Source organism: Thamnophis elegans, chromosome 7, assembly GCF_009769535.1.
Source record: "Thamnophis elegans isolate rThaEle1 chromosome 7, rThaEle1.pri, whole genome shotgun sequence".
In the NCBI taxonomy this organism is placed as follows: Eukaryota; Metazoa; Chordata; class Lepidosauria; order Squamata; family Colubridae; genus Thamnophis; species Thamnophis elegans.
Genome location: NC_045547.1, coordinates 60,664,948 through 60,691,202, shown reverse-complemented (window position 1 = coordinate 60,691,202; position 26,255 = coordinate 60,664,948). Strand labels below are relative to the sequence as shown.

The 26,255-nt window shown below is 39.8% G+C and overlaps 1 protein-coding gene across 1 annotated transcript in view; it reads right to left on the bottom strand.

Moving 5' to 3' along the window:
• The window catches only part of CPED1 (cadherin like and PC-esterase domain containing 1), a 118,863-nt gene that overhangs the window by 78,428 nt on the left and 14,180 nt on the right, over window positions 1–26,255 (bottom strand). Inside the window, exons 3-4 of the mRNA XM_032222152.1 lie at window positions 12,312–12,489; window positions 1,011–1,117 (exon numbers count right to left, since the gene is read on the bottom strand). Of these exons, the coding sequence (XP_032078043.1) occupies window positions 1,011–1,117; window positions 12,312–12,489 (285 nt within the window). The remainder of the gene's footprint in view (window positions 1–1,010; window positions 1,118–12,311; window positions 12,490–26,255) is intronic.

Genomic DNA, 26,255 nt, shown 5'->3' with positions numbered 1-26,255 from the left:
TGGGACATGTCCCGGGGTGGGATTCAGCTGCTTCACATTGATTGGGGCAAACTGGATGTTAATTTTGTATCCGGTTCACTGAACCGGTTGTTGCAAGGACCTGCAGGCCCCACCCACACTGCCCCTCCCAGGAGTCTCCCTGTGGCCTGTTCATCATGTCAGGTAAGTGCAGGGCCCTTGGGGAGGCTCTGCGAGGGTGAAAAACGGACCTCCCAGAAGTCCTCTGGTGCCCAGGAGAGGCCGTTTTTGCCCTCTCGGAGGCTTGGGGAAAGCCTCTAGAGCCTGGGAAGGGTGAAACTGCCCCCCCTCATGGTGCAAGAGGCTGAGTAGGCCACACCCACATGGCCACACCCACCCAGCAACTTGGCAGAGAAATGGTTGCTAACATTTTTGAATCCCACTGTTGGACATGTCTGTTTTACATGTTTGTAAAACAGCATTTTTCCTTTTAATTTTAATTTTAAAGACAAGGATGGCAAGCAAAAAATTCTGTCCATGCATCTATCTGGTAAAATGGACATTTTTTACTCCAAAATACTCTTTATACATATAAATTGTTAAAAAGTCTCGTTTTTCTTTCTTTCTGCAGTATTCCATGTGGCTATGTGTGAGAGAGATGAAATACAAAAGTCCCATTTAGTAAACCCTAGATAATTATCCCATTCCATGATTCTGACAGTTTAGTACATAACCTTGCCCCTGGTGAAATCAATATCAATGTATGAATATTCACGTTCTTCAACATCTCTGGCAAAAACATATTGTGTTTTTTTCCCCTTCCAGCTATGCTGGAAGAAAAGATTTTAGAAAATGCACTTGAGACTTCACTCTTGCAAAGCTTCTGCTTTAATATCAGCAAATTCTTGTGAAAGGGAGACAGTACTAGAATGAAGAATGGTGCCAAACCTGGCATCTGATAGGATGCTTCATAATAAATAAAAATGCAGAGTTAAAAAAAACCCACAGTATTTAAGCATTTGCCAGAAAGGGAGGTCATTTTGCAGCCATACCTTTTGCAATAGTGTTGGTTGATATGATTCCACTATATTTAAGCAATTTTCATGGTCAGCTTTGTTAGATGAGAGGCAAATCAAAAGGTCCCAAGAACTTAATTCATCTATGATAAAAAGAAAGTACCACAATGGGAATTAACTGTGATGAGAAAGGATAGCAAACCAATTAAAAAGAAAATATTTATTCAAATGATGCTGTTCATCTGTGGTCAAAAAAAAAAAAAAAAGAATGGGGAGAAGACATCAGTTTGAAGGCTTTATCATTGTCTTGGGACATGTGATCAATATGATTCTGGGTGGTCTAACTTCAAGTTCAATGGTTCATATATTTACTGTGACATCTAGGACCGTTGAAGCTGGAAGGTGGTGGCCTTCCAGCTTCAACGGTCCTTGGAGGAAGCTAGTTACCTTGACCCCTTCCAGTCCGGCTTCAGACCTGGTTACAGCACAGAAACCGCTTTGGTTGCATTGACCGATGATCTCTGGAGAGCCAGAGATGGAGGCCATGCGTCCATCCTGGTTCTCCTTGACCTCTCGGCGGCTTTCGATACCATCAACCATGGTATCCTTCTGCGACGACTGCGGGAGGTGGGGGTGGGAGGCACTGTTTTGCAGTGGTTCTCCTCCTACCTCTCGGACAGGTCGCAGTCGGTGTTGGTCGGGGGGAAGAGATCGTCCTTGAGGCCCCTAACATATGGGGTGCCGCAGGGTTCGGTCTTATCCCCCCTACTATTTAACATATACATGAAACCGCTGGGCGAGATCATTCGGAGGCACGGGATAAAATACCATCAATACGCGGACGATACTCAATTGTATCTGTCCGCCCCGTGCCAACTCAATGAAGCGGTGGACGTGATGAACCGGGGCCTTGAGGCCGTTAAGAACTGGATGAGTGCTAACAAACTGGTACTCAACCCAGACAAGACCGAGTGGCTGTTGTGTTTCCCTCCCAACAATTTGGCCAGTGTTCCATTGCTCAGGCTGGGGGGGGTCAAATTTTACACCCCTCAGATAGGGTTCGCAACTTGGGAGTCCTCCTGGACCCACAGCTGACTTTCGACCATCATTTGTCGGCTGTGACCAGGGGGGCATTTGCCCAGGTTCGCCTGGTCCGCCAGTTGCGACCCTACCTGAACCGGGAGGCCCTCGCAACAGTCACTCGAGCCCTTGTGATCTCTAGGCTGGAATACTGCAATGTGCTCTACATGGGGCTGCCCTTGAAGTGCATTCGGCGACTGCAGTTAGTCCAGAATGCAGCCGCGCGAGTGATAGTGGGCGCACCGCGGTTCGCCCACATAACACCTATCCTCCGCGAGAAGCACTGGCTACCTGTTGATCTCCGGGTGCGCTTCAGGGTATTACTTACCACCTATAAAGCCCTCCATGGTAGTGGATCTGAGTACTTGAGAGACCGCCTCCTGCCGATTACCTCCCTCCGACCAATTAGATCGCACAGATTGGGCCTCCTCCGAATCCCATCCACCAGTCAATGCCGACTGGCGACTACGCGGAGGAGAGCCTTTTCAGTAGCAGCTCCGACCCTGTGGAACGACCTCCCCGTCGAGATTCGCACCCTCACCACCGTCCAGACCTTCCGCACAGCCCTTAAGACCTGGCTATCCCGTCAGGCCTGGGGATAAGTTTCTAATTCGCCCCACCCGAGTGTTGAGTGTTGAATGAAAGTTGTGTTTTTACTGTTTATTTTATGCACATATTGTTTATGTCTCTGTATTGCACCCCCCTTTCCCTATGAATGTAAGCCGCCCTGAGTCCCCTCAGGGAAAAGGGCGGCCTATAAATCCCAAATAAATGAAATGAAATGAAATGAAATCTACTATTTTTCTTTTTGGGTCATGCTTGGTTTTTAAACGTTAGTTTTGCTTTAATTTCTTGCTGATGGTACTTTCATTTAGTGCTGATGGGGTTATTGTTGTTATAGGTGATGGGCAAAATAAAGGGGAATGGGGAGGGGGGAGAAGGAGACCACCTGTATACAGGTGGAAAATCTATCACTCATCTTGAATTGGGGACACACCTATATATTTGAACATTTTTACTGAATGGATTTTGATGGTTAAGTTAGAAAGTGTCTGTCCTTGCAGGTTGTTGAGATCAAGAAACAGCCGCCACAAGAAGTATAGCATTAAGCTTTATTAGATAGATTATATAAATTTTACAAGTCTGATTGGCTGACTGGCTGACCTTCCCTCTTCCTTTGCCCCCTTTGTCCCCTAAGGAATCAGGGAAGACTTACTCAGAGTCTCTTCCTTGTATAAAGTGAGTTTCTTCTGGATGGACAGCGACAGAGATAAAATGGAGTTTGTTTATGCAGTGTGTGCTGTGTTTCTCACCTTGCAATAATCTCATCAACAGAATAGACATAAACTACTATGTTTTTTTAAATTAAACTTTCAAGCTCAAAACATAGACTCAGATTTCTTTAAATCCAGTTTAAATACAGAGCATAAGGAGGATATAGCTATTCACCTGCTTCATAAGAGAAACAAATTAGTTTATAAATTATTTTCAACCATCAGAGTTTATCTGATTTGTTCGGAGCTGCAAAATTCCCATTTCAAATACCACATATGTTTATACATTATTAATCTATAAAGAGGGTTGGGGTGGAGTAGAATCTGGACCTTTCTACTCCTAATCCAATCTCCCCCCCCCAATTGGTTAACATCAATGTATGATGTTAACATCTATCTTTCCTACAGGTGTTCAAGGCAGCATACAGAACACCTCCTCCTATAATTTCTCATAACATCTACTCTGTAATTCTTCTAGTATTTATTTCTGGCAATTTCTGGCAAAACCTTATTCAATTTTAGGATTCTATTTAGATTTGCATTTCTATTCATTTAAATGCTCAAGGCAGGGTTATATATAAATGAAACAGTTTATCATTGAGATATGCTTAATATTTTCATCAAGAAAATAGTAGAATTATGATAAACTTTTTTTTGAATGCTGCCTTCTGAACAGGCTATGTGGAATGTTTAACGGGGCACTAGATGGAGATGAAAAACAAATTGTAGGAGTAGAAACACATTCTTTTATCAAGAGCTTTTGGTGTGGGTGCTAGAACTCTCCAAACAGAGGCAAGATAGAAAAAACACCAACATATCAAACTGCGTCAAAGATAAGCTTGGGGAGTCTAAATGATACTGTATATTGGATCTCATAAGTGAGACTGAGAAGAGAATGAAAAGAAAAATAATAATTCTTTCTTGGTGCTGGCAAAATAATCTTATTTATACCTTTTTTTTAAAGGAGAATGAAATAATCAAATCAATAAATAGTTTCCATGTATAGAATGCTTGAGAGATGCTTTGGAAAATGCCACAATTACAAGACAAGTATTGTAAGTTAATGGATACTTTATGCTATATGGCTAATTTTTAATCTGTTAGCAATTGGACATCTATACCAGCCTTCCCCATACAGGAAAGGAAAGACCATAAAAGTTGTGATCAGATAATGTTGACAACATTGTGAAAAAGAAAGAGATGACGAGTTTAACTATCATAATGATGAATTGACATAGTGGAAGGGTAGAAAGGTATGGAGGATAGAGTGACCAGTGTTGGTGTAATGGCTCCTCTCCTAACTTGAGAAAGTAAAGACTCTTGAAACGGATTATTTCAAAAGGAACCTTTAATCAGTCAGGATGGAAACAAAGCAGCATCTGAAACCCTTTAGGCAATGCAAGTGGGATTAAGCTGATAATGACCCCTCTCCTTTGTCGGAATGCATATTCTGACCAATACACAAGTGTGAAGATGTTTCCTTAATTCTTCTGCCCTGAGAGTCAATAAAACACATGTTCCCATGGCTATCTCTAGTTAGACATTAAAGTAAGTTATCCCACATGGCTATCATAAACATCCCTCCAGAGATGCTGGGATCTTCAGTCTTCCAGTGACAGGAAACCAGTTGTAAAGTTGTAAAACTCAGTTGTTACAGATACAGCTGGTGATTTAACTCCGACCCTCCTCCCACAATTGAATGGCAGTATCACTTTTAGGGATCTGACAGTTGGTGTAAACTAGATTGAATTATCTTTCCTATCTTTTTTCCTACATGGTATATTTAATTTCTTTGACTTACTATTTTTTATTCCTTTTCTGTGATTTTGTATGTAATTGAGGGTTATGCATGAATGTAGCCTGTTGCACGTGATTTAGATTTTTTTGCAGCAGCAGATCCACAAAGCAAGAGGGAAAAAATTCCTAAAAGAATTCACTAGATTGAATGCAGAGGGAAATTGAGACCACACATAATTTACAAATATGCAGAAGGGCTGAAATGATTCTTCTATTTTTGGGATTTAATTTTTAAAAAGTCTACTATACTTATAGTAGAGTTGCTATTAGAGGGACAGCACTTCTGGTACTTTACTGAGTTGGCCATAACAGCAGCATGGAATTCTAGGAGTTAAAGTTTTATTAAGCCTGGTCATTTTTATAGCACATAATTTGTTAGTTTTATATGCAAAAAGTATGTACCGGTATGTTTCTGTTAGTAATCAATCCCTTAATGAAGAAGTCTGTCATTTATTTTTTTATGGAACCATGGATTGGTTCTTTCAAGGCCTTTTAATAGCAACCCCCAAAGTGCCTAATTTGAAGTCAGTTATCATTTTTCCTTGCCTTTTCTCAATTTCCAGATTTCACAGATTACTGGAAAACCATTGAATAACCTTCATGATCTTGGCTGTGTTTGTTTTGCCTTCCCTCTGTAGAGCTAATGCTTGCTTTATTTGTCTAATGCAAAATCCATCTTTATCCCTGCTTGAGCTCAAGAAAGGAAAACTATCTACCATTTTCATTTCTTGACTGTCAACTGTAAATTTCTAAGTAGGCCGGCATATAGCACATTTCTCTTTTGTCTAATATTATACATTTTGCACATCTTAAATTGTAAGTATTTCATCTTTGATTACAGCTTTTGTGTCTTCCAGTCCTGCAATTTTTATACTTGCTCTAAAATTTTAATATACATGAGTACTTTTACTATACTGAACCACTCTGTTTCTTCAAGCTCATTTCTTACACCTTCTTGTTGATCTTAAATATTTCTTAGAAGAAGAATTAGATTTCTGGCATGCCGTTAGCTTTATTATAACTGTAGCATAACCATAGCATAAACGATATAGTTAAAACCTAGCTGTAATTAATAAATGAAAGGTAACTCTTAAATGTTCTTGTTTTTTTTCCATTATACACCTTATCTTAGCTACCTAAACTTATGTCCTTTTCTGAAACCTGCCTGTTCATTTGGCTTTTCTCTCTCTATGTATATCTGTATTTTTCTTTGTAAACTCTTTCAACACAAAACTTTGCTTCCAGGAGCAATTAATGCAATACCAAAAATGGGATATGTTGTTATTAATGCAATACTTTAGTAATAACTTATCCAATTTTTGGCATAGGTCTGCAGGCCACTTTTTCATAAATGAATTTTAATAAATTTCTTTGGTGATTTCTTGGTTAATGGTGCAAGGAAATTTTGGACTCGTATTAGCAACAATGGGCTCCAGCCATGTTTATTTAACCTTCACTCTGTTGGACTGTTTACATGCCTGGAACATGTTCAGATTTCTTTACATTTCTCAGACTTTCTTATTTATAAGGGCTGAGTTTCTTGTGACCTCTCTATTCATACTCCTTTTACCCCCTGGCTATGAAAAGAACAAAATACCCACTGTCCTATTTATTTATGTTCAAATCTTTCAGTTGCTTAAAAGAGTGGCTTTTCAATGGTAACCAGATGTTTACAGACTATGCCAGCATTTTCCCCTTAGGCTCCTAATGCTTTTATTAGTCTTTGTTAGAATATTAGGCCCTCTATTGTTAAATTAAAAAAATAACCCTTGCAAACAGCTTGCATTCAATAAACATTGCTTTAGTGTGTACATGACTACCGCTGAAAGTGCCTCTTATTTCCTCTTTTCTATACTGCTATATTTTTCCATATTTGTTAATTGATCAACATATAACTGTATCTATTGAAAAGAAAAACATTTGAAAGCCAAATATCAAATCTAATTGGATATATTTGTACACAAAAGCAGCCCAGAATTATAAAGAACTCAAGCTTACAGAGACCTGGATTGCTCTCATTTTGCTTCTCCTTTCAATGTGTTGGAATAACTAATTCAGATGACTTCAAATCAGAGGTGGGTTCCTACCAGTTCGCACCTATTTGGTAGAACCCGTTCGTCAAATCTACCGAACCGGTTAGAAGAAGTTCCACCAGTGGACCCGGAAAGCAGGCCACACCTACAGAAGAGGTTCCAAAATTTTTTGAAACCTACCACTGGTCCTTGGATATGATTATTCTACACTATCATGCTCATATTTATAAAACTCGGTGCCTCTGTGAAAGGTAAGGATGACTACTGTGTTTGTGGTGCAATCAGAACATTGTGTGTGTTGAAGTTGTTTTAACGCAAACTAAAGATGCCTTTTAAAAAACAACTTTACATCATATTCTTATGCATGCCAGTGTTGTGTTTGAGGTAATTTAAGGTGGTTCTGACAAGTGTAGTCGGCATCTTCATATCCGGTCACATGGGCGGCAAGCCACTCCCATCCGGTCACATGGGCAGCAAGCCACTCCCACAAAGGAGGCCACACCCACAGAGTAGGTTCGAACAATTTTTGAAACCCACCACTGCTTAAAATACAACCAAGCAGAGGTCTAGGAAAAGCTATGGTCTTGTAGCTTTAGTTTTGTAAATAATTTACTGTATTAATGTATTGTGGATGGTACATATGCAATGTTGTCTGGAGTGAATGTAAGGACATCAAGTAACTCCCACTACTGTGTTGCCAGGTAAGGTGGGCTCTAGCCTGTGAATAAAGATCATTTATTTATATTACAAATGTGCAACACTTGGAGTCAAAGGGGGAAAAGTACTTCAAAGCAGGCAGGAGCATAAGTAGTTTGCATTGCCATGATATAAAAAAGACTCTAGAAAGAGTGCAGAGAAGAACAACAAAGATGATTAGTGAAGGCTAAAACATATAAAGAATGGTTTATGGAATTGGGTATGTCTAGTTTAATGCAAAGAAGGACCAGGGGAGACATGATAGCAGTGTTCCAATATCTCAGGGGCTGCCACAAAGAAGAGGGAGTCAAGCTATTCTCCAAAACATTTAAGACAGAAAAAGAAGCAATGGATAGAAACTAATCAAGGAGAGAAGCAACCTAGAACTATGGAGAAATTTCCTGACAGTTAGAACAATTAATCATTAGAATGACTTTCCTCAAGAAGTTGTGAGTGCTCCAACACTGGAGGTTTTTTTTTTTAAAAAAAAAGATTGGGCAACTATTTGTCTAAAATAGTATAGGATTTCCTTCTTGAGCAGGGGATTGGACTAGAAGATCTCCAAGATCCCTTCCAACTCTTTTATTCTGTTATTTGTTTACAATTCTTTAAAGCAGCTGTACCTTTTTCTAGGATCACATGGCTGCCTTCCAGCTTTTTATCTTTAAATCCAAAATGCCATCCATCTTTCAAAGAAAGTGACATGAATAAGTCAGAGTTATTGAAAATGGACTAAGAACAGATTCTGTTAAAAAAGGAATGATCCACCTTCTACAGAATACTAGGCTCCAAAACTGATTTCTACAATTCTTGGAATAAAAGCAAATAATTACTTATCTTTATATAAACTAAAGGATGAGGCATCACATTTCTTATTTATACTATTTTTCTATGGTTGGCAATATTTAATATTTCACAGCACAGACTACATCTTCTTAAAATCTCAAAGATTGAAAATAAAATAGGAAAACTGATTATAGAGAGTTGTAATTGAAAATTTGTTATAGAGATTTGTAAAAGAAAAGAAATAAATTCACTAGATAATAAATAAAATGAACAATGGTGCCTTAGAACAACTATTCAGTTTTACAGCCATTGACTTTACAAATGCATACTTAATTTGTTATGTACTATAATTTTATGGTTTCCCCCCATTTTAAACAGCTATAGTTTATAGCTGCTGGTTCTTTAGAAGTATGTGGGACTATTTTATCAGTGTTTCTATTTCATTTCTTAGATTTATTTAGAGATTCACCCAATGGGGTCATATTAGGAGCTCTATTTAAATAGTACTGTTTATATAATGCTATAAGAGTAACAAGTACAGAGGTACAGCACATATACAAAGGAAGCATACCTAGTTGTAGGCCAGATGGAAATTTAAGGAGGATTCTAATATTATTGCACATTCCTGTAAGAGCTGGAATGGGAATTTCTGTAACACCACTTTAATTCTATATGTCAGGGTTTAAACTGTCACTTCAGGAATGGAGAATCCTGAATGGGATTCGCACCTCACATAGTGTTTGCTGGGACTCTCTGTATAAATGTGGCATAGCATCCTCCCCTGAATGTGACTGTGGGGTCCCATGTTAAACTGTACATCACATTGTGTCTGGCTCTAAACTGAGGGCATATTCTGGTTCAGTATCTAATTTTTTAAATATAAACAATGCTATGCTTTGATAATTAAATGGCCTAGAGCCCCAGACATTGGTATTTGAACATACCAATGCATTTTTAACATCTATATTTTATTGTGATCTGCTAATCTACATAAAATGTTAATATATATTGCTAGTCCATGTATGATATGGCACATGCTAAATAAATACATTATATAATGTGGTGGGAAATGTGTTGGTATCTTATTTCTATGGATTCCTTTTTGCTATCACAATTGTATTTATTTTATATTTGTCAAATGTCTACACTACCCATCCCACTTGGTCAGTTTACAAACAATGCTTTTTAAGGAGCTGATTCAGCTGATATTTTAGATTGTTTGGTTTACATGGGCAGGTGAGGCATCAGATTCTAATCCTCTATTAAATTTTTATTCTGCTCTTTTCCCCTATAAGGTGACTAACTAGTTGGCTAAAACTGCAAAATTGGTTGTTGATCACGGAAAGCTTGATCTTACAAATATATTTTAGCTATTTCTGTGAAAGTCATTCTTATGCTAACACTATGAGGTCTGCCCTGAAATTTGTGTACCTCTCACCTGTTTGCCTTCTCTAACGCCCTGAAGAACTGGTTGTTTTTCCTTGCCCTAGGATGAAGCCTCTTGTTAGGTGTGTTTTGATCTGTGTTCTGTTTTTAGAGAGTAACCAGATCCAACTTGTTCTGTTCTATATTGCGCTTTTATTATTTATTTCATTGTGAGCTGCCCAGCATTTGTTTAGAATAGGAAGCACTTTAATTAAATAAAACCAGTAAATAATTTTTTGTTATTTATAACTACTGAGCATAAAATGTGGGCTTCCGCAGATAGTCTGATCCTTCTTGTTTATCTTGACCTTTCCCAACATGATGTCTTCCAGATGGCTTGAGCATCTTAAGAAGCATCAGCCAGCATGGCCCATAATTAAACAATGCCATCTATCAGGTCCTCATAAGAGCATCTTCTCTGTAGCAAACACCTGGACCTGTCATTTGGAAAGAGGTTCCCTCCTCCCGTATCCTAATGGCCCCAACCCTGCTGATGTCTTGAAAGCCCTTGAAGACTTGGCTCTTTGCCCAGATGTTTGGCAAGGATGACTGAAGCCTCTTTTTAGACTACGTTCAGTTGTTTTCCTTTGTTTTGTCATCCTTTACCCTTGCTTTTTTGTCCCTTGTTGGTTTCCTTACTTTTAATGTTCTAAACAATTTGCAATCTGCCCAGAGTTTGTGATATGGGCAGCATATAAATTTAAATAATAACAAGAACAATATGAAATTTTCTAAAAGTAAAGAAATAAAAAAATGCGGGAGGAACTGTTAGTAAATACACAATAGTATAGAATACAATTTGTTAGTGGACTATGTTTTCCTTATAAAATATATCCTAACGATATTTTTTGGGTTTCCAGAAAGTCAATTCCATTGTGAATTGCAAATTATTACTAATAGCATTACCAGAACAATTTTGCAAGCCTAATTTTATCCCATCCTAATGGCCCTGATTTTATCTCAACTCTAGGAAACATATGTTTTTTTTCCATGATACAAAACGCTTACTCAGATGAAAAATGGAGTACAGCGAGCAGAGATGATGCTATCATTATACCAATAACTTTTTTGATTACCAGAAGTGAGGACAAGCTTCCACTCTGCCTTTATAGCAAGAAAAGGCACTATATGTGATGTTAAAAGTCTTTGTCTTAAGGCATATTCACTGTAGAAAAAAATGAAATTAATCTTAAAATTATATTCTGTTTAGGAAGAAGTAGAATCTAATTTCTTTGTGATTAAACACCTCAGCTGGAGCACAACAATACCAAACTTCCAGCAGGAATGGAACTTTTCCAACTGTCTTTAAAGCAACAATTTTTTTCTCCTTCATAAACTTTGTACTGAGTCAAGTAGAGTTTAGATTTAAAACTAACAAAGAAAAAGAATAATCTACAGGCTTCTGACATAGAACCAGATAAACGCTTGAGATGAGAAATCGTGGTTTTTTGTTACAACAGCTGCAGTAATTCTTAGTCACTTTGGGCTTTCTGCAATATACTTTAGCCATATTTATCCATGGCATTAAACCTCAAAGGACTATTGCTTGTTTGAACTAAGGTTTGAGAAGAAGTCAGAATCTGATAAGACAATTTAACAACTTTAGCTGTTATTTGAATTGCTATTTCTTTAAAACTCCAGATAGAGAAAGGTGGAATTCTTGCCACAATTCTTTGAAATATTAAGAAATCTTTGTTTACTAATATGTTCTGCATAAGTTAGGTACAAATACTGACTGCAGCTGTCAGGAAGAATCTAAGCAAGCCACTCTTCATTTCAGATGTAAATTCATTCAAATATAAGTAAATGTTAAGCTTCATTAGACTGAAGGCAAAGGATGTATTTAGAACAAACTTTCTGCTGCTTTTCCTTAAAACTTTTGATTTATTTTATTTTTAAGATGATTCTGCTCAGGAACTTGGCTTGGTTTTTTTGTTGTTGTTTCATTTTGTTTGCTTTCTGATTTCTCTCCTGTTCTTTGTTTTTGGAAATAAGAAGTAATATCAAGTTTAGACAGTAAGTAAAATAGTATGTGCTATGGCAGGCCAAAATAAGGGCTGATGAACCAAATAAAATGATTTATCAGTTCTGTAATATACAGTCATTTAAAAATAAATAACCATTTGTCTGAAGTGGTGTAGGATTTCCTGCCTAAGCAAGGCGTTGGACTTGAAGACCTCCAACTCTGTTATTCTATTCTAAACATAAAATCATGTTACAGTTAGGAAATAATTAATAATTCTCACCTAGATGTAAATGTTCATTTCTGTTTAGCTTCCTGTCTTCAATGACTGTAACTCTATAATTGTGTTGTGTAAGGATTTGCTGATATAGCTGAAGATCTTGTCCACTGCCAGAAGAAGGAATGTGCAGTATGGCTTCCTTAGCTTTGTTATTAAAAAACTTAAAACTGGAATCCTCAATCTGAAACAAGAAAGAGAAATTCAAGAATTATAATAAGCAGTTGTTTCATGTTGTTGTTAGTTGCGAAGTAGTGATCAACCCATCATGACCCCATGGACAATGTTCTTCCCGGCCTCCCTGTCCTCTACCATCCTTTGGAGTCCATTTAAGATCACATCTACTGCTTTGGTGATTCCATCCAGCCACCTTATTCTCTGTTGTCCCTTTCTTCTTTTGCCCTCAATCTTTCCCAGCATTAGGCTCTTCTCCAGTGAAACAAAAGTGAAAAGTTGTTTCATAGAACCAAGCTATTCACTCAATCAGAATAATTACAGGTGGATGTGGGCAGTGGCTATCTAATGCCCTGTTGTCCTTTCGGACTCCCTTTCTCATGAATACTAGTATTCCTGGAGAGGAAGCTATAGGTAATCCTTGACTTATGACCATAGGTTGGATCAGAATTTTGGTTGTAAAGTGATATAAGTATTAAGTGAGTCATAAAGTGACCAGACCTGATTTTATGATCATTTTATCACAGAATTTAAGCAAGTTACATGGTTGTTAAGTGAATCACACAGTGGATCCAGATGCCCCAATTTATTATGCTTATCAGAAGTGCCTGGAAAAGTTGCAGTTCGAGATCACGTGATTACAAGTTGGTACAACTGTTATAAATGCAAGTCAGTGGCAAAACACTAAAACTATGAACACAGGGCTGAGGAGGACAGTTTAACTTCAAGAACAGGTCAATAGTTACTCTTTCCAATGCCATTGGAATTTTGATCCATTGTTAAATGAACGTCCACACGTCCATTTTGTTCTGACAAAATTTGACACAGAAGCCTGACCTTAGGACCCAGCTTGTTGGGGGCAATATGCTGACTCTGTAAACTGCTTAGAGAGATCTGTAAAGCACTGTGAAGCAGTGTATAAGTCTAAATGCTATTGCTGTAGCTTTCTTGCACCTAGTAAATTGTAGGGAATTGGACCACATCTGTCAAACTTAATTGATTCACTATAGCCATACAGTGCTAAATTAGAAAAAAAAAAGGCATTACCCTAGAGTAGGCAATTTGTGACAAGCTCAATATCACTGAACTGTTAGCCGCTAGGAAATCTGTTCAGTTATGAGGGTGCTGGGAGCTGTTATTCATCAATATTTGGAGGGCTACAAATTGTTCACCTCTGCCCTGTGCAGTATATTTTACCAAATTAACAAAAGTGGTGCATATTTCTGATCAGGGCAATCTGTCGCTAAAACAGATGATTTATGTAAAATAGTAATCTCATTGTTGGTGAGAACATGAATGCTGCATACCATTTAATCAACACTGGTGATTTTTAAAGTAGCGTGTAAAATCCTGTGTTCCATTTGTAACAAACAGCTTGTTCAACACAAGCGTCCCATGACCTGAGACTTATAAAGGCAGACATAGAAGACCAAACTAAATACATTTGAAATGAAATTCTGGATGAAGGGAAATAAAATGAAGACTGCTTCAACTGGGGTGGAGGGATAATTAATGAAATTGCAAGTTTAGAAAGCAGATTTATTTTTTGCTACAGCTTTGCAGAACATCTTTCTTCTGAAGGTAGCATTTGAATACAATTTTATTATCCCCTACAAAAGATAAAAGTGGAGGATAAAAAAAACCTGAATAATCAAAACTTTGGGATTATTAAATAACTGGCATGTTTACAAGAACAATCGTGCAAACACGTGGTTATAAATTTCAGAATGGACATTGTTCAAAAGAAGAAAGGCAGATCTTTCAGGGTAAGCAAGTTTATTTCAAACTGCTTTGAACTCTTGATTGGTCTGGTAACCTGGTAGGTATAAAGTTATATTCACAACAGCCTTTTTATCAGTTACAGGAAGTTGCTTTATGTTACACTTGGCTCAAGTGTTAAATTATGTTCAGGAAGGAGACACGTAATTTGTATAACCTTTGATGAATGACTAATACTTGCCTAGTTTATTATAGATCACACATCTTTTCCAATTAAAATTGATACATTTATCATTTGTTAAATTATTATTTTCTATATGTTAAAAGTCAGGACTATTAAAATATTCCCATCAAATGCACCGTGTTTATAAGCCAAAGTAATACGAGTGCAAAGGAAATGCACGGGAATAAAATTACAGTCTTGTAAATACATCCGCTCTCTGTCCTTGCATATTTATAACCTATTTGTCTAATAGTGAGGAATGAAATGTTCCTTATCCTTAAAACACCCCTTCTTTTGGAACAACCTTTGTCTTTTTTATCTGCTTCTGCTTCTACTTTCTTTTCCCTTTCCTATGTGACTATTGTCAGTTTGAGATCTACTAAAATCTAGGGCTTTTCAATGCTCAGTACAAGCTTTCTCAGAAATAATGGGATAGCCAAAATCAGAACAAAAATTCTGAAAAAAACATTTAAAATCTTTTAAATAAATGTATTTAATTAATAATGTATAAATATAAATACATAAATAAGATGTATCTAATAAATACATCTATACAGAATGTAATAATTATATTACTATATTAATGACAGTCTCAAAGGTGCTTTTTCAAAGGAAAACTGGATTTTCTGTTTTTTCTTTGAAGACGTTTTGCTTCTCATCCAAGAAGCTTCTTCAGCTCTGATGGATGGTAGCAGGGGTGGGTTTCGACCGGTTCGCACCGGTACCTGCGATCCGGTTGGTCGCCGAACCCGGAAGTAAGTAACTTCCGGGAACGGCGAAGCCCCCCCCCCTGCGCCCGCGGACCCGTACACCCGCGCCCGCTCCTTACCCGGTTTTTACGAATTCTGCGCTTTCCACGCATGCGCAGAACGCATACAGCGCCTGCGCGATCCTCCAGGAGCAGCTAGAGCATCGCGCAGACGCTAGTATGCATGTGCGCGCTGCGTGCGTGCACGCACGCGCTGTGTGAGTGCGCGAGGACACCACGTGCGTACGCGAGGACGCCGCCGGCCTCGTTCCAACCGAACCGGTTGGAACGGGGCGAGAAACCCACCCCTGGATGGTAGGGAATGGAAGGATTTATATTCCTTGCCAACAGCTGGTCATTTGGATTCCTTGAGGCCTGTTGAGGCCACTTGAAGGTTTATTTGTGTTCTCAGGATCACCTGAGTAGTGCAGAGTTGAATCCTACACCACCGAGTGGAAGGCCTGACAACCAGCAAACATAGGAAAGAAAAAGAACACATCAAGGAAGCCCTCAGAAGGTGTGGCTATCTCAAGTCACCCTCCATCAAATCACAAAAAGATCCAGCAGAAGCTTTTCCATAAAAGACAATAAAGATAACAATAAACAAAGCAATGTTGTCATTCCATACATGGCAGTAACATCTGAAATGCTCAGGAGGATCATCAGCCAACACAACATACACACACACTTTAAACCCAAGAATACACTAAGCCAGAAATTTGTCTACCCCAAGGACAAACTACCCAGATACACACTAAGCAATGCGGTATAGGCAGTACAAGGCGGTGAGCTATGTGCATATCTGTACATTGGGGAAAAAAAACAACCACTTCATAAACGTGCGGTACAACATAGGAGAACAAATCCATCAGGACTAGATTCAGCAGTCCATCTGCATTTGAAAGACAAAGCCATTCCTTTGAAGACAGCAAAGTTCATAGTTTGGACAGGTAGGATCACCTGTTTGAAAGAAGGGTCAAAGAGGTCATCTATATCAAAATTTAACAGCCTCTCAACAGAGCGGGAGGGATACGACATCATCTATATCCAGTCTACAACACAGCCCTTTCAACAGTTCCAAGAAGGCACCACACTCATTTGTACTATTCAGGTGACCCTAAGGACACAGATAACCCTGCAAGTGGCCTCTACAACTCCATAAAATAATGCAAATGACCAGCTGTCTCCAAGGAATATAAATCCTTCCTTTCTCCACCATCCAGTCAGAGATGAAGAATGGATGAGTAGTGAAACGTCTTCAAAGAAAAACAAGAAAGTTCGGTTACCTCTTAAAAAAGCACCTTTGGGACAACCATGATCTGGATAACTGAGAATCTCCATAAACATATATTAATGACAATGTGCAATATCAAGGGATAGTATAATAGAAAGCAAAGAACTGGAGAAGATCACAAAGTATTAAGATCTAAAAATCAACATTGAAAGATTATGGCACAGGCAGTGGTGCAGGAACGTGCAGTCAGAGGAGGCAGGGGAGGCAGAGCCTCACCACTGTCATCATGAAAAGAAAAAAAATGTAAAAGGAAAAAGGCAAGAGCTGAGGTCAGGCTGAGCTAGTTGCTGCCAGAGTCACTGTGGATGACTCTGCTTAACTGTTTAAAAAAGCCTCTAAAAAGCGCCCTCTACAGGAGGAGGCAGGAGAATGACAACATGGCTCCGCCTGCAATCAAAGACTCGGATCAGCTCCCCTCCAGCTTCTCTGCCTCTTCTCTCACCCCAGCCTGCAAGCAGGTGGTGAGTGGGTGGGTGGGCTTTATTGCGTTTCAGGCATTTCCCACCCAGACAGCAGGCTGCATTTGCAATGGTGGAGGTGTTTGGGGAAGGGGAATGGGGGGATATGGCAGAGGAGCTGCTTTCAAGCCATTGGAAAATATATCCAATCCAACTTCTGTGTTTGTGTTTGTTTGAGAGAGAGTGAGTGAGAGAGGGAAGGGGGTAGGAGAGATAGTCCAATCCAACTTCTCTGTGTGCATGTGTCTGTTTGAGAGAGGGGGGAGGGAGGGAGAGAGGGAGGAAAGAGGGGGAGGGAGAAGAAAAAGAATGAAGGAAACTTTTTCGCAAAGGAGAAAAACAAATGCTGTCACTTTAAATTGGAACTAAGCGTGCCTGGCTGTGGAATTCTGGGAGTCCACAAGTCTAAAAAAATTTGAAACCCACCACTGTGTCAGTGCCTCACTAGCCATAAACCTCACCGCACGTCACTGCAGTGGTGGTCCTATTGGTATTGAGAAGCCTTGGATAGTACTTAAAACATTTATGCATTGAAAAAATACACCTGTTAATTACACAAGGCCGTGCTTGGATCTGCACATGTACTTTGCCAATATACTATGACATCCTAAGTTCTTAGGAAGAACTTAATGAGAATGAAAGCCAACACCAGCTAAGAAACTTGCAGCTGTGATTTCACATTGCTGTGTGTAATAGCAGTAATAGAAACATTTGTGATGACTGATATTTATTTGGGTGACTGTTCCATTACTTCCTGCATAATGCAGTGTGTTGACTTTGACCTGATTCCAAATGCCAGAATACAAAATTCACTTTTGAAATTTAGAGAAGAGTAATGATGAGAAATTTGGAAGGAGTGGATTTCTATGGAATATCTTCCTTAAATTCAAAACAAAGCTGAACAAAGTTATTTTGCACAATTAAACTGTGTCTTGATATTTGCAGCATGCACACCAAATAAAGCTGATATTTATTTTAAGAAGAACAGAACACTTAAAATGCTACAACTAAAAGGCAAAATAGATGCCTTCAAATTTTGGAGCCAGAAGACCAACATGCAACATGCTCTACATTTTTATCAGAATGTAGTCACATATACTTTTCCTAGTAGAACATATAGCGCTCTCTCTCTCTCTCTCTCTCTCTCTCACTCTCTCTCGCTCTCTCTCTCTCTCCCCCCCTCCCTCCCTCCCTCCCCCCTTCCCCCCTCCCCCCCTCTCTCTGTGTAGAATATAACCATGAATATTGGGTCAGGAAGAAAGAGTTAAAATCTACATTTCCTTCTAAATGCCAAACTTGTGATACCATTTCTCAGCTGATACTTGAGACATTTTATGTCTTATGAATGTGGCAATATTCCTATATCTTAATATCTTAATATCTACTCTTGCATCTCTTTTGGTCACCAGTTACTTTGCCCCTCGTAAAGGAAGATCGTTTATAAAAATGTATTGAGATGTTATTTGTTTACAGGTAGTCCTTGATTTATGACCAAAATTGATTGCTAAGCAAATAATTGTTAAGTGAATCACACTCAATTTTACAACCTTTTCTCCCCAATTGTTAAGCCAATCTCTGCAGTTAAGTGAAGCAAATAAAGCCATTAAGAGAATCCAGCTTCTCCCATTAACTTTGCTTGTTGGAAGCCAGTTGGGAATGTGGCAAATGGCAATCATCTAACCTTGAGACATGGATGGCAACCGTTGTAAATACCTACCGATTGCCAAGCACCTGATTTTGATCACATGACCATGAAGATGCTGAGACAGTTGTAAGAGTGCAGACCCATTAAAAGTCACTTTTTTCAGAAACATAGCTTTGAACAGTTGCTAAATGAATGCTTGTAATTTGAGGACTCAAATCAACTTCAGTGAATTGTGGTAGACAAGCTATGTAAGGAAACAGTTTTGCCATGAAAAAATTGAAATAATACGGGAATTCAGGACACCCATTGTTACAACAATATCAAACAGTTGCTGAATAAATGTGCATTTTATAGAAAATAGCACAATTTCATCGTTTGATTTTAGAACCAGATTCATTCATCTTAAGAGGAAGCAAAATCTGAGCCATGTTGAACAGGCTTCGACGGTATCTCTAATTTTGACATATAAAGCCTTATGCTACCTAAATCTAATATTCCTATGAGTCATCTCCCATGATCCAGTGGAATGTGACATATGGAAGAAAGTTTTTTTGAGTTTACTATCTAAATGCCAGGTAAGAAGAGCCAGCCAGGAAGCACGAGAGACAATTTTAGAAACTTGTGTACCACAGTTACAGTGTGGGAGCCTGCCAAAGTCCAGCTATCTTCACACCTCTCACAAAATCTTTTGATACATGCTAGCTTTTGTTAATTCAGTTAAGTCAAAGAACGCCTTGTACTATGAAGCATCAGAAGTTACAGATTAAATTAGCCTTTGTCATGTGCATTGCTCTTTTTTTGTAACAAGCACATTCATTTTAACCGACTGAAGGGATTGAGATGTTAAAAATAGCATCCAGACACCAAATAGAGCAGTGTTTCTCAATCTTGACAACTTTAAGAAGTATGAACGTCACTTCCCAGAATTCTCCAGCCAATATGCTGGCTTAGGAATACTGGGAATTGGAGGCTACATATCTTCAAGTTGCCAAAGTTGAGAAATGTTGGAGTAGGGCAGTGATAGTTAATCTTTTTCTGGCCCAAGTGCCCAAAGCGTATGTGCATGCCTTTCCATTCATGCATGCATGTGCCCCCCATGCATGCATGCCCCCCTCCTCATGCGCATGTGTTGTGGCCCAGCAGGAGCTGTTGGAGCTGCCACCAGACTTCGACAGCGAGGGGCCCTATGAGTCGGCTCCGAAGGATGTGGAGGACCCTGGACAGGGTTCTGACTCCGAGCAGGGTGCAGACAAGCTTGTTGGCCACCAGGAGGCGCCTGAGCCTTGGACCAGTGGGGAGGAGACAAGGGAGTGTGATCCGGACGTCAGCAGTGGGGAGGAGACAAGGGAGTTGTTCCTAGATGCCCAGCACCGGAGAGCTAATAGGCGTAAGGAATAATTACACAATTACAGGAGGTAATTGCACTCAGCTGGTGGTAACTAGGCTCCTCTCCAGACTATAAAAGGAATGCTTGTGCACACGCCCCTTTTGGCAGAGGTCAATGCAGGAATGAATGTTGGAGAACATTATTGCGAGCTTGGCAGGCTGGATTGCTGCCAAGCCTTATCTGTGCTGGATTGCTGCCACGGCTTGTCTGTGCCAGTTTGCTGCCAAGGACCTGTCTGTCTGTTAATTAAATGCCGTAATTTATTTTTGGCTCGGAGTGTGTGTTGGTGTGGGACGAGAGGGGTCAGAACAGCATGCATACGTGCCTTGCACATGCCTTGAGCATGCATCCTACCTTACACATGTGTGTGCAGCCCCCCTGCACATACACACACACTCCCCCGTATGCCCCCCCACATGTGGCAGAGACCCAATGACCGGCTGGCGGGCGGGAGGCACACGCATGTATGATGGAGCTGAACTAGGGTGATGGCTCCTGTGTTCACAGAGCACTGCATGCCACCTGTTTGCCATCAAGGAGTAGAGTATTTAGTAGCTGAATCTCTTCACTAAACTCTGATTTCTTCCCAAATTATCTAGCTTTAAGTTGTATAGGATTAAATTTGGGGTCATAATTATTACCATGGACTCTGTGTTCAACTTTGTAAGTGAAGTGCTGAAGGCATTATTAAATAAAATGTAGAATATTTAGCAATAACGTAACATGACTGGAATATAGTCAGTTCTACCAATATTTTTTTTAAAATTATGGACAATGATCATAATTAAAAATAGGTCTCTCCTGAAGGAAAATATTTCCAATGTACAACAAATCATCTGACATTGCATTTTCAAAGTTTCTGGAAAAAAATTACTGACTGTTAGATTCTTGGTTTGAAAGAATGGAGTTCGGCTTTTATTTTTCTTTGTAAACACTCATTATAAGATAGATTTTGAAACAATATGTATAATGTATCAAGATCTATAACAATATAATTTAAAAAGGGAAAATGCAGGTGTTTAAACTTTTTCTTCAGCTTTATTTATTTCATTTGGTTTTGGAGCTACTTTACTGAGAATGGCTCTGGTGGGCTCTACTTTAAATAGTACAAAATGTAAAAACCAAGTTCGTTTGGCATTTTGCCAGGAGTGTTTTCCTCTATAAGGTGGCCGCTGCAGCACTAATTGAATAAATATGCTTGAACTGAAGCATACAGAATTTGGCATTCATTAGTAGAAACTATAGTTCCCCTTTGAAATTCAGGAAACTTCATTTTTAATTTATGCTAGAGAGCAGAACTACTTTCAGGACACAAACCAGACATTTTATTTTGCTCTGCATGTGTTAAAAGTTTTGGAAGATCTACTTTAAGTTGCAAGTATTATTTCAGTCTTAATTCAGTTATGCCTGTAGGCAGTGAGTAGGCCTATCTGCTGCCTTTTTGACTTCAGTTTCCACCAGTGCTAGTTACATGACTTTTAGCAAGGGATTCTAGTAATTGTAAAATTATAGAGTGAACTAAATAGTAATACTGAAATCAAAGAAGATATTTCCACTTTTATCCCTAACCTTCTACAGCAGCTTTGAAACATCTTTCAAATGCTAAGGAAATAGAGTGGGGGAAAAGAAGACTACAGGTAATCCTTAATAACAGGTCATTTAGTGACTATTCAAAGTTGCAACTGAAAAAAGCGACTTATGTTTTAATGTTTTTCACAGTTACAACTTTTGAAGCATCCCCATGGTCACACGATCCAAATTGAGATGCTTGGCATCTGGTTCACATTTATGACCATGGCTACGTCCTAAGATCATGTGATCAACCTTCTGACAAGCAAAGTCAATGGGGAAGTCAGATTCACTTAACAACTGTTACTAACTTATCAACTGTTTAGAGTTTAGAGTTTTATTGATTTGTATGCCGCCCACTCCCGAAGGACTCCGGGAGGCTTACAATAAAACAAGGGAGGGGGATAATACACAAAACAACATATTAAAATATACAACAGTCACAATTTCTGAGGGGCTGGATATTTCAAGAGCCCCCCGGCCTGCTGGAGCAGCCAGGACTTAACGGCTTTGTGGAAGGCCGGGAGGGTAGTAAGGGTCCGGATCTCCACGGGGAGATCGTTCCAGAGGACTGGAGCTGCGACAGAGAAGGCTCTCCCCCAGGGAGTCACCAGCCGACATTGGCTGGCAGATGGAATCCGGAGGAGACCTAACCTGTGTGATCTAATCGGTCTATGGGAGGTGATTGGCAGGAGGCGGTCTCTCAGGTACCCAGGTCCGATGCCATGAAAGGCTTTATAGGTAATGACCAGCGCCTTGAAGCGGATCCATAGACTAATGGGTAACCAGTGCAGCTCGTGGAGGATAGGTGTAACGTGGGTGTACCTGGGTGCACCCACGATCGCTCGTGCGGCTGCGTTCTGGACCAGCTGGAGTCTTCGAACACTCTTCAAGGGCAGCCCCATGTAGAGCGTGTTACAGTAATCCAGTCTTGAGGTCACAAGTGCGTGAGTGACTGTCTGAAGGGCCTCCCGATCCAGGTAGGGTCGCAATTGGTGCACCAGGCGAACCTGGGCAAAGGTCCCCCTGGTCACAGCTGACAAATGGTGTTCTAAAGTCAGCTGAGGATCCAGGAGGACTCCCAAATTGCGAACCCTCTCTGAGGGGCGCATAATTTCACCCCCCAGCCTGAGAGATGGAATATTTGGCCAATCTTTGGGAGGGAACATCAGTAGCCACTCGGTCTTGTCTGGATTGAGTGCCAATTTATTTACTCCCATCCAGACCCTAACAGCCTCCAGGTACTGGCACATCACTTCTACTGCTTCGCTGAGTTGGCACGGGGTGGACAGATACAGCTGCGTATCGTCCGCATATTGATGTTACTTAATCCCGTGCCGGCGTATGATCTCACCCAGCGGCTTCATGTAGATGTTAAATAGGAGGGGGGACAGGACCGAATCCTGCGGCACCCCATAATTGAGGGGCCTTGGGGTCGACCTCTGCCCTCCAACCAACACCGACTGCGACCTGTCCGAGAGGTAGGAGGAGAACCACCGGAGAACAGTGCCTCCAACTCCCACCTCTCGCAACCGTCACAGAAGGATACCATGGTCGATGGTATTGAAGGCCGCTGAGAGGTCAAGGAGCACAAGAATAGAGGGGTGACCCCTATCCCTGGCTCACCATAGATCATCGATCAGCGCGACCAAAGCAGTTATTCACTTAACAGTGAATAACTGTTAACCACTGCAGTGATTCACTTAATAACTGTGGCAAGAAAGGTCGTAAAATGGGGCAAAACTCACTTAAATGTTTCACTTAACAACAGAAAAGTTGGGCTCAATTGTGGTTGTAAGTTAAGGACTACCTGTATTAGTTTAGCATTGAACTTTGCCCTTTACCATTTTTTACAGACAACATAAATCCAGTTACTGGGTGGAGGGGGATTTCCCCAGCAGTTCTCTGCTGAGATTAAGGCAACCCTGTTTTTCCCCACCTCCCCCAGAAGTTGCAGACATGTTCTTGGAGTTTTCTTTTTCTAGTACACTCTCCATTGTTCAAAACATATGTTTTGCTTTCCCCAACTCAACTGCTCTAAAAATACCAGTATGCAATTGTAACATGAAAAAATCATATTTCTTGCCATCCTCTCTATTCATAAAATTTTGCCTTACCTAACATAAACCAGCATATACAAGGTTGTGAGTCAGAAGAAACAGTACTGCAAAAGACTCTTTAATCTTGTTTCAGCTGCTTAGGCTAAAACTGTTAAAAATGCAGCTTGCCTCAAAAATAATACTCAGCAGCAAATTAAAATTATAATTAAGTCCCTTCCTGTCACTTTCTGAACACAATTATGTCTCCACAAATTCTGCACATAGACACGCAGAATGGTGCAAGTATCCACACTCTCAGCAAGGCGTCTTTCCTCCACTGGAGTTGCATGTTCACCAGAATGGTTATTTAACTAAGGACCATTTTTCTTACAGATATTATCGGCCTCAACACCCTGATCTTGTATCTATCTTGATTGATGAACTTCATCTATCAAGTAGCTTGTCCATGCAGCTATTTACTATCCTGGAAATTTACCTCTGCTGTTAGATCTTGTATTATCATGTCATTTATGCTATTGTATTTTTATTATTAGTTGAATAATAAAAATGTAATAGTATAAATGGCTTTTCTGCCTGGAAATGCAATTTACTATTAAACAATGGGGTATAAATTTAGAAATAAAAAAGTTTAGTAGACTATGAAGAATAAGTAATGTTTGCCAGTAAAATCTGGTAGAAGACATAGGAAAATGGTTATAGTAAAGAACTGTGGAAAGAAAGAAGGGAAAAATATGGAGCAAAAATATGGAACAGGAGCAAAAAAAGGCAATCACAGTAAAGTTATGTCACAACAGTTAATGTGTTGCTAGAAGAAAAAGGGTTAAGTTCATGCTATCAGCTGCATTCAATTTAGAAGCTTTAGGTGTGGTCCAGAGAATTTTTGGAAAACAAACTAAAATGTGAGTTACCATATCCAACTGTCAAGAGTCTGATGGAAGTTTGCAGGGCCACCCTTGTCATTAAGCAAAAAACGAATCTGTTTTATTCAGCAAATGCTGGGAGTGGGATGTTAAAGGAGAAATCTGTGCATTGCATGGCCTCTCTGGGCTCTGAACTAGCCTGTTGCCTTCACGTATTAATGTTGAAGAAATATGCAGTTATCAGTCTAATCAATGTAAAGAAACTTGGAATAAGAAAGTGCAAAGTGAAATTGTTGTTAGTTGCGAAATCGTGTCCGACCCATCGCATCCCCAAGGACAACGTTCCTCCAGGACTTCCTGTCCCCTACCATCTCCCAGAATCCATTTAAGCTCATGCCAACTGCTTTAGTGACTCCATCCAGCCACCTCATTCTCTGTCGTCCACTTCTTCTTTTGCCCTCAATTGTTCCCAGCATTAGACTCTTTTCCAGCAAGTCCTTTCTTCTCATTAGGTGGCCAAAGTATTTGAGTTTCATCTTCAGGATTTGGCCTTCTAAAGAGCAGTCAGGGTTGATTTCCTGTAGGAATGACCAGTTTGATCTCCTTGCAGTCCAAGGGACTTGCAGGAGTCTTCTCCAGCACCACAGTTCAAAGGCCTCAATTCTTTGGTGCTCAGCCTTCCTTATGGTCCAACTTTCACAGCCATATATTGCAACTGGGAAAACCATAGCCTTGACTATACGCACTTTTGTTGGCAGGGTGATGTCTCTGCTTTTTAGTATGCTGTCTGGAATACATAACTATAAATGGATTATTAATTTGTATCTATATGAGACATAAATTATTGCTTACGGTATAAAAAAAAGTAAGAAAAAACACATCCAGGCAAATAAGATCAACTAGCTACAATATTTAGTTTGAAGAAAGAGATGGTGGTTCATCTGAAGAGAGTGGAAATAGGGCTTCCTGGGGGCGTGGCCTGTTGCCGAGGAGGGCTCCACCGAGCTCCTCAGAGATCTGGTCTGTATATCTAAATAAGATCATAGATAGCACCCCTTTTTGGCTAAGAAAGGGGCAGGGAGGGTAGCTCCGTAGACTAGGGTCTATTCGTAAGCCACAGCCTTTTTCTTTTTTTGGCTGTGGAAGAGATTAGATCCAGCCGAAGCGGAGCTTTTATCTCCGGCCAGTTCTTCTCAGCTGCCTTTTTTTTTTTTTGGCAGCCCCAGACAGGCTAGCCCCCCCCAGGACAAAACAAAGTTTTTTTTCAAGCTAGATTTGATACGGGAGGGTACCACCCCTGTGAGATTTATGCTTTTATTACTATCTTAAATACCAGCACCATTCGTCTTAAAGACTTCTTTGTTTAAATAGACTTCAAAATGGCGATTTCTCTCCGTGGATGATTACTGGATGTACTTAGCCGGGCTTATCTTCCTGCAGACCGCTCCTTAACAAAATAAACTCTTTTTCTTTGGAAATAGAGGGGAGCGAAGCGCTGCTTACTTGTTTATTTATTATGGCACCCAGATCAAAGAAGCGTCTTGCTACAAATGTGTCTAAAGAATTTAAAGAATCTTTTTTGGAAATACAGCCTTTGTCTCCTACGCCCTCTACTGGAGAAGTTTTAACACAGGAATATCTCTTTAAAATCTTTGATGCCTTTAAGCAAGAACTTAAGGAATTTGTATTGCAACTTTATGATGATCTAAAATCTAAAGTTAATCAAATGAAGGCGAATACGTTTGCAGCCGTGTCTGCCCTGTCGGATTACTCTGCTGAAATAGAGAACAAATTGGAAAGTCTGGAGAAGGCT